Source organism: Chlorocebus sabaeus, chromosome 27 (assembly GCF_047675955.1).
Source record: "Chlorocebus sabaeus isolate Y175 chromosome 27, mChlSab1.0.hap1, whole genome shotgun sequence".
Lineage (NCBI taxonomy): Eukaryota > Metazoa > Chordata > Mammalia > Primates > Cercopithecidae > Chlorocebus > Chlorocebus sabaeus.
The window spans coordinates 2,550,155-2,563,607 of NC_132930.1; the positions used below are offsets into that span (position 1 = coordinate 2,550,155).

Here is a 13,453-nt window from a genome sequence, read left to right on the forward strand (position 1 = left end):
TGTTGGTGCCATTCAGATCATTGACCCTTTCAAGTTCATTACTATGTTAATATAAAACATTCACCTATAAAGTTGTATTTTTAAAGATTCTGGTGGTTGTGTAAGCATTTTATTCAAACTAAAACTATCAAAAAGTAGCTAGAAAAAATTGTGCAAAGTAAAAAGGTAAAGAAACTTGCTAGTGATTTATCCTGGTAATAATTTGAGAAACCAAAGCAGTCCATCTACATTTGGCCAATCTGAAAGGGAAGATGCACTTTTGGATTGGGGAGTGGGACAGTTAAAATTACTTCATTTGGGTAGACATTTAAAAAGGAATCCTTTTGACTTACAGATGTACTATATAGTACCTTTTTCCTTTAAATTGTCTTTATACACTTATCTAAGTGTTTCTCACCTCATTTAGAGTCGGAAATAGATGACAACTGAGTCTTTTTTTTCTTTTCTTTTTCTTTTTTTCTTTTTTTTTTTTTTTTTTGAGACGAAGTCTTCTCTGTAGCCCAGGCTGGAGTGCAGTGGTGGGATCTCGGCTCACTGCACGCTCTGCCTTCCAGGTTCATGCCATTCTCCTGCCTCAGCCTCCCAAGTAGCTGGGACGACAGGTGCCCGCCACCATGCTCAGCCTATTTTTTGTATTTTTAATAGAGACAGGGTTTCACTGTGTTAGCCAGGATGGTCTCGATCTCCTGACCTCGTGATCCACCCGACTTGGCCTCCCTGAGTGCTGGGATTACAGGCGTGAACCACCATGCCCGGCCGATGACAACTGAGTCTTAAATATCATAATCAGTCTTTGATTAAGTATAAAACAGGAATCAATACATTACATACCTTTTTAGTACTTTCCTTTAACTAAGGCTTTGGACCACTTTTTATGGATTTAAAATCTGTTGGAAATTGAGTTTTTAAATTTATGTAAGATTATAAGAAGAGAGGCCATTTGAAGTAACAAATGGTTATTTCGATAATCTGTCTTTATAAGTGAAACTAGGGCGTGGGATATTTCAAATTTAATTTTTTGAATTATTCAAATCCTGAACTTGCCTTGTTAAAATAAATTTTATTTCATCCCAATTCAGATTCCAGGTAATAAGTAGTTGGGAATGTTTTATTTTTAATCTTAGTAACCTGGTATGGTTTATTAGGTAGAAATATGGTAATTTAATTCAGGTGTTGCTAATTTGTAACTTAGAATTTCCTTAGCTATAAATAAGTTGTGATGCTACGACTTTTGGTGGGACTAGATGGGTCATTTTCATGATTTTGGATTCTAGGTCCTTCTGGAACCCCTGGTATTACTAGATCTCCTTGGGCTTTCTTGAAAAATGTATCTGGAGCCTGGGAACAATCCAAATGGCCGTTATAGTTTGGAGCAATCTAAGAGTAGACAGGTGAATTTCACTGTGTCTAGTAGAACTCATTTTCATTTATGGTCTCTTGACGTGGGTGGCACCATAACAGTAATTCTAACGCTTTAACATTCATTAGAATCACTTTAAGGGTTTGTTAAAACACAGATTGCTGGGCCGGGCTTGGTGGCTCATGCCTGTAATCCCAGCACTTTGGGAGGCTGAGGTGGGTGGATGACCTGAGGTCAGGAGTTCGAGACCAACCTGGCTAACATGGTGAAACCCTGTTTCTACTAAAAAAATACAGAAGAAAAAAAAAATAGTCTGGTGTGGTGGCATGTGCCTGTAATCCCAGCTACTCGGGAGGCTGAGGCAGGAGAATCGCTTGAACCTGGGAGGCGGAAGTTGCAGTGAGCCAAGATGGTGTCATTGCATTCCAGCTTGGGCAACAAGAGCAAAACTCTGTCGCAAAAAACAGACAAACAAAAAAACACAGATTGCTGGGTCCCTGTCTAGAGTTTCTGATTTTGTAGGCCTGGAGTGGGGCCTACATTTTGCATTTCTATTAAATAGTAAGCAATAGTGATACTGTTGGTCCAAGAGCACACATTGAGAACCAGTGAGCTACAGAATGAGGTCATAATTAGAATCAGCCAAGAAGTATATCACTTTGAATCTTTGTACTTCAAAGTTAAGGTATGGGATTCTGGTAAATTCTGATGTACTCTTATATATGTTCTCGTCTCTTTCCCATACTGTAGATTCTTATGGGTGGGGGACTATGTTGTATTTGTCTTTGTATCTAGTGCCTGTTACACAGGTTGTACACATTAAGCTGCTGGTAAATGTTTATTGAATGTGAATAAAAGAATAAATTGTGGGAGTGGCATAAGCTTATCCTTCCAGCTCCACTGTGTCTCTGATATACACTCTATGGATTATTAGGTTTGAATTTAACTAAGTGAAAACATAAGGATGCCGTTAAGAACATACCTGTTTTTAACCGTGCCCCACATAGGCATTTCTGCTCTTTTTTAAAAGAGATATAAAGAGGAACAAAATGGAAGTTTTATTTTATTTTATGTGGTATGGGGCTTCAGTTATTTTATTTTTTAAAACATGTTTAAAGTTTTTAATTGATAAAATTTTATATATTTACCATAGGCAACATGTTTTGAAATATGTATACATTGTGGAATGGCTAAGTTGAGTTAATATATGCATTTTTTTATGGTGAGAACACCTAACATCTACTCTTAGCAATTTTTAAGAATACAATATATATTATTAACTATAGTCACTATTTTGTACAATAGATGTTTTGCATTTATTCCTCATATCTAACTGAAATTTTGTATACTTTGACCAAAATTCTCCCAATCCCCTTCTGTCCTTCAGTCACTGGCAACTACCATTCTGTTCTTTCACTTCTATGAGTTCAGCTTTTTTATATTTCACATATAAGTGAGATCATGTGGTATTTCTACTGTTTTTTTTTTTTTTTTGAGATGGAGTCTCACACTGTTGGAGTACAGTGGTGCAGTCTGGCTCACTACAACCTCAACCTCACAGGTTCAAGCGATTCTTCTGCCTCAGCCGCCCTAGTAGCTGATATTACAGGCACACGCCACTACGCCCAGCTAATTTTTTGTATTTTTAGTAGAAACAGGGTTTCACTATGTTGGCTAGGCTGGTCTTGAACCCCTGAACTCGTGATTCGCCCACGTTGGCCTCCCAAAGTGCTGGGATTACAGGTGTGAGATACTGTGCCCGACTGGTATTTCTGCTTTTTAAAATTATTTATGAATTTGGTTTTCTCATTCCCATGCAAGCTTTTCTACTTTTTAGTTGGGAAAATTATTTAACTTCTCTGTAACTGAACTGGTTCATATATAAAATGGGGCACTAGTAATATCCACTTCAGAGTGCTGAGTATTATATGAGGTAATAATATGTAATGGACTTAGTTAATGGTAAGCACTGTATATGTGGTAGTTATGGTGATTATGATTATCTACAAACAATATTGTTCTACAAGCGTTTCTTAGTTCTTTTGAAAGAGGGCTTTTCCTATTATTGGAATTAAAGTGGAACATTTTGATGCAGACAGTGGTGTTTGTCGGTAAACCGTGTGGTATGACTTATTGAAGTGCTAGCAGAATGATGTTGAGGACTGAGTAGAGTAGAAAAACCCTGTCCCACTTTGAGTGGGAAGGGTAATACATCTCATCTCTAAGTGAATATTTTAGAAAGACCTCTGTTTTTTGCTGTGAAATCTGTATTAAAGATAACCATCATTTTATCTTATGCATTCAAGTCAGCTTTCTTTGTAACTGCTTTTCAGTTTTTTCAGAAATATAACCTGGGTTTTGAGATGACATATACTTACTTACACATCTAACAGGAAAATGGTCACGTGATTTAATTTTTTTAAGCAATGAAATATCACATATATACCTAAAAGTACATAATATAATATAAATATGTATAGTTTAACAGTTAAAAAGTGAATACCGTGTTAACTCTACCCAGGTCAAAAAATCAAGTAATGCTGACGTACCAGAAATTTGTCAAGGTCCCTGTCTGACTATAGTTCCCATCATCTATCCTATAGGCTAACCGCCCTTTTATAGTAATCCTTTCCTTAGTTTTATTTACAGTTTTTACTACCAGTATGTATATCTGCAGACAATATTGTTTGCCAATGTTAAAAGTTTAAAAGTATGCACTTTTGTGACTTGCTTATATATGTTTGTCATTTTTAATTGCATATAGCTGTAGTCCATTGATTCCATTGTATGAGTACACTATAATTTATTTGTTTTACTGTGGGTGTACATTTGAATAATTTCCAACTGGGGTTGTTATCAAAAATACTGCTGTGAACATTCTTGCTTTTGCAACCTGGTACATATGTGCACAGATTTCTGTAGGCATACAGTAGTGTAATTGCTTGGTCATAGGGAATGTTTAATTTCGACTTTAATAATATCAAATTGATTTCCAAAATGGTTGTATCAGTTTATAATCAGTAACTTTTCCAGTTACTGAAAAGTATCAGAAAGTTTTTCAACTTTCCACTGATGAAAGTTCTTACTCTTTCACATCCCTACCAACATTTTGTGTGGTCAGCATTTTTTATTTTTGCCAGTCCTTTTGCATCTCATTGTGGTTTTAATTTACATTCTCCGATTACTAGTGAGTTTGAATACCTTTTCAGGATTAGAGGTATTACTTTTGCCTGTGGGACGTATGTGGGATACCAGCACAGTGTACACCTAGATGAGTTTCAGTTTTCCTAGTTGCAAATTGCAGAATCAATTTTGGCTTACTTATGGAAAAAAAAGGAGAGAGAAGACATTGTGGGGAGCATTTGGAAGACACTGGGGAGCAATTCACAGATTCTGAAGGAAATGCTATACAGTCAAGCTTTGGGAAAGGCAGGATCTCTGCAGCCTAAGGGGGCTTTACAGTGAGATGACTGCTTAAACCACCATCTCGCTCTTTTAAGTTTTTAGATTCCCAAGACAGAAAACTTAATAGACTCACCATAGATCCAAGGGCTCCTTTTGGCACAGGCAGCCACAGTCAGGGAACTAGAATAGGTAGCATAGCCATGGCTGTGGCTACTGGGGGAATTATGGTGAACCAGGCAGCCATCCCAACGTATGTCTTCTCCAACTTTTACCAGTATGTGACAGGGTCACATGAAGGATTTAGAGAAAAAAAGATACCTTTTATTGAAGGCAGAAGACCTAGCCAGAGAAAAGACAGACTTTGAAGATGTCAATGAAATTGTGAAGATGAGTATGAGGTCTTTTAGGAGGCAGAAAGATATAACATCAAGACCAGTGATTTTTAACCTTTCATCAGCCCCCAGCGCAACAGAATACTGTTTACAGTGAAAGATGACACTGTAATATAGCCATGATCCTATGTATTTTCAAAAGGTCTTCTTTATTGAATCTGATAAGCTTCCCTCTTCACTTTCTCCTATTGAATCATTGACTTAAATGATAGATATCAGAGGCCGAGAAGGATCGGGGGAAGGGGATAAAGTGATGTTGATTAAGGTATATTTCCAAATAGCTAGAAGAGAGGACTTGAAATGTTCCCAAAACATAGAAGTGATCAATACTCAAGATGATAAATACCCTTAAATACCCTGACTTGATCATTACACATTCTATGTATGTAATAAAAAAAATTACATGTGCCCTATAAATATGTACAAATATTATGTATCAATAAAAATATAATAAATTTGAAGTGGAAGGGTTACTTTTTAAGAGACGATAACTAATGTAATTACCTTAGAGATTAATTAAGGAAAGAGGATATAGAGATGTATTTTGAGAGTAAGAATAAGTGGTAAGCTAATGCCAAATGTTTATGAAGTCTGGCTAGAGGCACTGGCAGGAATGAAGGTAAGAATGAAATTAAGCAATACAAAGGCTCAAAACAACCTCTGTGAGGTAAGTATTTGAAAATGAATAAATATTGAGCTTGTTAAGTAGTATTCAGTGTCCAGTATTAGATATAGGGAAAAACAAAACTGAAATCATTCAGAAATACCTGGACTTATTCTATTAATAGCCGTTCTCTGCCCTATAGTAGGATTAGTGGAAGTGCACAGTGTGAGTGATCTGAATTTAGTTTTAGTATGAATGCCTCAGCTAAAAATTAAAGAACCAAAAAACCTAGTCGCACATTAGAAAGAGACTAAAGACAATGGAAAAGGATTCTAAATTTCTTAAAGTGAGTGGAATCAGTAGTTCGAAAGATCAATCTGGTGAATCATAGAGATCAGTAATTAGAGAATGTAAATGTTTACTGAGGGTTCTACTATTTGGGAGGTATCTTTGTTAGGGATTATGACATGAGAGACACAAAGAAATGCAGATGTTCCTTGGTTTACAGTGGGCTTATGTCCTGATTAAACCTATTGTAAAACTGGAAAATGGTTTTAAGTTGCACCACCGTAAGTTGATGACTGTCTGAGACCATTGCCCTCAAGGAACTTATAATAATAACAACTTTTATTATAATAACTAAATAAACTGAACTCATTTAATCCTCGCAACAGCTTTATAAAGTACTAATGCTAACATGTAGAATTTACATGTGAAATTTTACATGTGAAACACAGAGAAGTCAGGTGACTTGCCTAAGATCCTGCAGTTAGTAAACAGATAATCTGGGACTCAGTTCCTGATAGTTTGACTTTGACATTTAACCCCTAACAAATAGTGTATTTTATATACATTCTGATTGGAGAGAGAGAAATATATGAAGTACCTTAAAAAAATTGTTTTTTTGCAAAATTTCAAGACACCACAAGCAATGTTACAACAATTTAGAAACAGATTTCTTACTTAACTACTATTATTTATTTATATATAGGCAGATTATATCAGGCCGTTATGGTGATTTAAGTCATGTCTTAAAGTGTGGATAAGATTTGAATAGACAGACCATTAACATTCATCTTAACACTTGACTAGGATAGGAAGACAGTGAATAATTAAAAACATGGAGCATAGACATCATGGCGATTACTGAGTTGTTTTGGCTGCCTAAATGATATGCTTTACTATGTAGTTGAAAGGGTAAATGTTGTAGAATAAAAGGCTAAACAGTTATAACACAATATACAATGGCTTAAGGACAGGGCATTTTCTGTTTTGTTTTTTTCCCACAGTGCAGTACCGGGAAGGTAGGTGCATCATTGTATTCCATGTGTTCACCCATGAATCCAAGTCAGCTGGCGACTCTGCTGTCTTTGGCACGTGGTTTCTATTATTGCTCCAGCCTTCATCATTTCCAGCACATGGGGAAGAGAAGAACATGAAGTATACTCTTGAAATGATTTGAAGCATGAATCACCTGTACTTGCTTACATTCCATTGACCAGAACTTAGTTACATGGCTAAAACTAGCTACAAGGGTGGCTGTAAGATATACTGTTGGAGTGGAGCTGGGGAGAATATTTAATTAAATTTATAAATTATATGTATATAATTAAATATTTAAAATAATTTAAATCTAAAAGAAAAAATAGTTTACAAATTAGCCCATTAGCTAGGATTGATCGACCCTTTGTGTGATGGACTCTCTTAAAACTGTTGGGGTTTAGGGGAAGGTAGAGTATGATCAAGATGTAAGTATGTAATTGCTTTATTTTGATTTTATTTTAGCTTCCTTGTGGTCATAGATGCAAAGAGATGTGTCATCCCGGTGAATGTCCCTTTAATTGCAACCAGAAGGTAAAACTTAGATGTCCTTGTAAAAGAATAAAAAAGGTAAATATTTTAAGTTATTGAAAATACTTTTCTATATAAATTGTTTTTGTGTGGTTTTCTTGTTTTTGTTTTTTGGTCTATATGTTTTGGTAGTTGTTTGGCTTTTTTTTTTTTTTTTGCCTTTTAATTTTAAGGTTTTACTTAATAGAATCTTTATTATTAAAATGAGCCTACTTGTTCTGTAAACACTTATTTTAAAAATAAGCTTTGGTGATTTAATTTTCTGCAATTTAATAGTAAAAGGAAAATTATTTTTTATGTTAGAGCCAAGTTCAATGCCCTCTGTTGGTCAATGTGCTTTAGATTTGATATCTTTGAACATGTAACACAATGTAACGAATAGAATGTTTCATCACTTAAGAAATGGCTTAAGGTTAACTTTGTTGCTATTATTTATGAAATGCTTTTTACCATCAGTATTGTCCTTTGAAAATACTGCCTTAAAAAGACCTCATATGAATAGCCTTATAAAGTAAAATAACATTTAAACTTGGAAAGAACTAATTTTAAGATAAAATGATGGTAACAGAGGAGTAAATGGGCAAAAACTAATGATTACAAAGTCTGATGGAAACAAACTATATACTGCTCAACAAAACTTATGAAGGAAAATGTAGTGACCTAATAATCTTTTTCTTAATTCTGTTTCCTTAATCTTCCCTACTGGCAATGCTTACTCCTTTGAAACCAACTTTTTTGACCTCTGATTTACCCTATCTCAGTTATAGTCGTAACTCCTTTTTTCCTTCCTATTCGTATTGTCATTCCCTAAAGCTTGTCTTTTTCATGTCTTGAAATTCACTTTTATTTATCCATGTGATGGATATGTATTGAGGATCTTTTATAGGTCCTTTGCCTTTCATTTTTGTTCATAGTTTCTGATATGTTTTCCTAGGATAGGGAACTTCTGAATTTAAGTTTATATACTTGGCCTTTTAGGGGCGGAATCTTTAAGTTTCAGAAATTTAAATTGACCACCTGTATATGAAAATAAATACTTCGTCAAGCCACTTTTAATCTGAGATGTGTCTTAAGTTTTCCGTGAAATCTCATGTCTTATCCAAGTGCCGTATGCCACCCACCCGTTAGTACTTTGGAACAACTCTTTCCTGGGCTTTGGCCACAACTTCGTGATCCATTTCCTTGTCTCTAGTCACACCACTTCCCTGTTCTAAATTCTTCAATGGCGCTTCATCACTTATGGAAAAAGTGCATTGTATAAGAAATGTGTGGGTATATGCAGACTTGGCATACCAGGGAGGCTGTGATAAGACATTTGCCTACTTGTTCAGTCTCATCATCTAGCAATCATCTCTGTTAATCTGTTACTTAAGTGCCCTAATACATATATTGTACCCTCACTTAGCTTAGGCTGTGGCAATGTATATATTTCTTTTTCTATGTAAAATACGATGTTTTTTTCCTTTACCTCTCTGCTGACTAGAATCCTGCTAATACTTATTGCAAGCACTTCCTTATTTGAAAAGGTTTTCCTTCCCCAGGTTCCCTTGGGAAGGCTTAGCTGTTCCTTCCTCTTGACTTTCTTTGTACTGGGTTCATAATGTAGAGCTTTGTGATTCTAGGTATCTGTAACTGTGTTTCCTCATCTGTAAAGTAGAGTTTATAGAGAGTTATTGAAAGGAATAAAAGAGGTAGTGCTTACATAGCATTTAAAACAATGCTATGTTTAATAAATAGTAGCTGCCATTACTATTGTTATTTATTTAGCACTTAACAGATTATTATACTGTTTATTTCTTATTGTGTTCCATTTCCCTGTCATAGTGTTTAGCATATAAGATACTCTGTAAGTATCTTCTGAATGAGAAAAAATAAAATCCTCTTCTAGGCTGATGGACTTAATGTCTGTAAACACACGATACTTATTTTTGTCTCCAGTGTTTGTTCGTGTTAATTTTCTTCTGTCTGGGCTATCTTTGGAGGAAAAGACTATGTTTATCACTAAATTGAGCTGAAAACAAAGAACTAAGAAATAAAAAAACAAAAAAAAAACCCATCCAACTAATAAAATTCCATGCTATAAAATGCTTTCACTAAATACACTTTACTCAGGATTTGGTAATCTCATGTCTAAGCTGTGGTAGATTTGAACGAAAAACTAGAGTCTGAGGTTCTGGTGAGACAGGAGAAACTGATACAAATTAGATATACTGAGAGTAAAAGTGACATTGGCAGCAATAAATGAATGAATAAAAGATAGATAAACGTGCTACAAAAGGCAGTCTAAGACTAATATAAAGACCACTCTTCTACTCAGTAGGTCATCGTTTTATTCTGTCATAGTACAGAAATTGGTCATAGTTTTGATGTCAACACATCAAAAACAGTAGATCAGTGTTCTTTCATTAAGGAGGTAGTGAGGTGCCAACATAAGCTTTAGAATAATTTTCATCTATACTTAAAAGAAAAAAAGTTTAACAGTCAAGAGAAAAATTTGTAGCTCCCTAGAAAACTCTCTAGAGCTGCACTATCTGAGATGGTAGCCACTAGTCACATGTGGATATTTAAATGCAAATTGTAATGAATTAGCATAAAATAATATTAAAAATTTGATTCCTCAGTTTCACCACCCACATTTCAAGTGCTCAGTAGCCATATGTGGCTAGTGCTACTCTGTGGACTAATGCAGATTTACAACATTTCCATCCCACACACATACCAGGAAGCTCTGTTGGACAGCACTTTTGTAGAACCTTGTATTCCCTGGACATTTTATAAGAATAACAAACAATAAAGAAAAGTAAAGAAGAAAAACAACATTGGAGCTAAGTCTGATAGTGGCATGTAGTAATTATTAAGTGGATTTAAAAAATTTTTATGGTATTATCTTTTTTAAGTTAAGAGAAAATAAGAGAGTAATCACTATTTGAACCAGATATTTAATGCTTGCAACCATATCATCATTAAATATTAAGTCACATCAAATAATACTTATAACCTTAAGCTATTAGATAAACTTTGCTTTTTTATGGCAGACAGGACTTTGAAGGGAGAATCATTTAAAATTTGAAAATTGGGTTGTTTGTAGGAATTGCAGTGCAACAAAGTGCGTGAAAATCAGGTTTCAATAGAATGTGACACAATGTGCAAGGAAATGAAGCGGAAAGCATCTGAGGTAATGTCTCGTTAAATATCATTTTAAAGGCTAGTGGCCTTTCCCTTCTTATTTTGTGTATTTGTGTGCTTATTAAAAACAACTTGAAATCTCATTTTTTTGCCTTTATAATAAAAGCCTAGTTTTATAGGCCTATTTTGAATGGCAGATTGGGATTTTCATTGCCTAGTGTATATCAAGACTTTTCGTCTTCTACGCCCGCTACAAGATTTTGAGATTCTTTGCTGCTTGGGTTATCTCTAGTGTTACTGTTTCCCTCCATTGACCCAATCAGTGATCTCTTGATTTTGTTTGAAAGTAAGGATTCCCTTCCATGATAACACATTTGAGATAAATTTAACTCTAGAGAAACAACAGTATTTAATAATTAATTCTAGATTCTTAATACAGCAAAGAGGAAAAAAGGCAATTTTAAAATTTACTGTTACAATGTTTTAACTCTGTAATATCGATATTACTTGTTAAGCTGAAATGTTCATATAAGATATAACACTCCACCCATCACCACCTTCAGTTTATTAGATAGTGCCTTGGTAAAACCTTGTCTCAGTATAGCATTTACATTTCTTTAAATGATTTCAAGCTCCTAAAAGTTGATATGGGTTAATAGAACCTGGATGGGTAGATGTTAAAATTCCATATAAAATGTGATGACTAAATTGTAAATTGACTTTTGAATGTGTATAAACAGATAAAAGAAGCAGAAGCCAAGGCTGCTTTTGAAGAAGAAAAACGAAGACAACAGGTAACCAAACAAAATACCCAGATTTATGTCTCTTAGCATCATTGCTAGATTTTGTGCAAACACAGGATATGTTCCAAGGTCAAACTAAGGGCTAGTCTCTATTGTGAACTGAAAATAACATAGTTCTTGTAAAACAAAAATGAGCCATCTACCAAGTTCACTTTAAGTATACTGAAACTCTGAGAAGGTATGAGATCTCATATATTCCCCAATTTTTTTTTTTTGTATTGGAAATTTTTTTTATTGGAATTTTTTTTTTTTTTTTTTTTTTGTATTTACTTTCTTGCCAATATCATTCATACTTCAGCCAGAAGAATTTTAATTCCTCCTTTGGCTGGGGAGTGAGAGTGAGCGAATCATCACCATTGTAAGGCATCTTCTGGAGACCTTGAGTTTACTTATCTAAAAGTATGAGTTCTATTTTACTGACTTGCAGACCACCTGTAACAAATAAGTGCAGTTTACTAATCAGTACATTTATTTTAATAATACGTTCCCATATTTCCCTATTAGACCTTTAAATACAGGATTATAACCTGTTTTTTGTTGTTACCAAGATAACAAGTACATTCCCGATATTCCATGTTTAAGTATTTACTTTATTGATCATATACTTCAATGAGTAGCTTGACTTTCTAATAGTGATGTATAACTTTTTATTATTATTTGTCAGTTTGTATCTTGAAATGCTTTATACTTATCAGATTATATTGTATACGAAACTACTGCCTTTATGAATGATGAGATTGAAACTTGCATGATTTGCATGAATGAGGAAATTCAAACTTTGATGAGTTGTAGGAACAATTAGAACGATTAGGAACATTAGAAGCAATTCATGTAGAAAATAATGGTTGGCCAAGATGACCTTTGAGATTTTATGGTTCTGTAAAGTTGCTTTGCCTGATATCCCCAAAATAAGTTATCAGAGCTAATATAGTAAAATGTAAGTTGGTTGGAATCCTAGGAGATTAAGTTATTAAGAGAAGTTTAGTATGTTTTCTCCTTATTCCCTTTGCTATCTTTTTATAAATTGTCATGGATGAAAATCTTAAATACATTCTTTGTTTACTGACTCTTTAAGCAAAATATAATCAGTCCTTAGTATATGTATGTTCTGCATCTGTGAATTCAGCCAACTACAGATCGAAATTTTTTTCAAAACAAGTAAAAAAAAATCCAACAATAAAAAATAATACACATTTTAAAATACAGTGTAACACCTATTTACGTAGCATTTATATTGTTATAGGAATGTAATAGGAAATCTAGAGTGATTTAAAGTATACAAGAAGATGTTTGTATGGTATTTGCAAATCCTGCACTATTTATATAGAGACTTGATCATCCTCAGATTTTTATATCCAAGGGGATCCTAGAGCCAATTTCCTACAGATACTGAGGGATCACTGTATACAGCACATAATATATACTTGGTGACTGTGAGTCACCATTTAACCCTCAGTTATTTTATTGTGTCTGTGATCCTCAAGTTTGCCTGCTTTTAAGATGTTTTGACGTTTTTCTATATATCTGAAACTAACCACTTGGGAGTAGTCTGACATTTTGGCTCATTGAAGAATGCCACTTTGTATTAAACTAAGTTTATTATTAGATCTTTTTCAAGTGTGGTTTATGGCCACAGTAATGGATATGTGAACTAAAGTTTACATTTCCTCCTGTTAAATAACTATTTACAAAGTTTTATGTAGATATTAAATACATGCATATTTTAACTATTGTCTTAATTATGCACTATAGCATATTATATTATTATGTATAAAAGTTTAATAAGTACTTAGCAGTAGGATAACAATCCACATTTGATATTGAATGCAATTCAGTTACCTTCTTTTAGTACTAGTTTAAAATGTTAATGTCTAAAATAGTCATTTTGATTTTAAAGCATGAATAATTTTTT

General features: G+C 34.1%; 1 protein-coding gene and 1 long non-coding RNA gene across 5 annotated transcripts in view; one reads left to right on the plus strand and one right to left on the minus strand.

The window, feature by feature from the left end:
* The window catches only part of NFXL1 (nuclear transcription factor, X-box binding like 1), a 72,664-nt gene that overhangs the window by 52,110 nt on the left and 7,101 nt on the right, over positions 1-13,453 (plus strand). For all 4 annotated transcript variants that reach the window (XM_073012426.1, XM_008017470.3, XM_008017468.3 and 1 more), the window contains 3 exons: positions 7,547-7,651; positions 10,701-10,787; positions 11,479-11,532. In XM_073012426.1, the coding sequence (XP_072868527.1) occupies positions 7,547-7,651; positions 10,701-10,787; positions 11,479-11,532 (246 nt within the window). The remainder of the gene's footprint in view (positions 1-7,546; positions 7,652-10,700; positions 10,788-11,478; positions 11,533-13,453) is intronic.
* LOC140710541 (uncharacterized) overlaps positions 1-13,453 on the minus strand; it is a 64,785-nt gene that overhangs the window by 35,095 nt on the left and 16,237 nt on the right. The gene's annotated exons all lie outside the window — the stretch shown is intronic.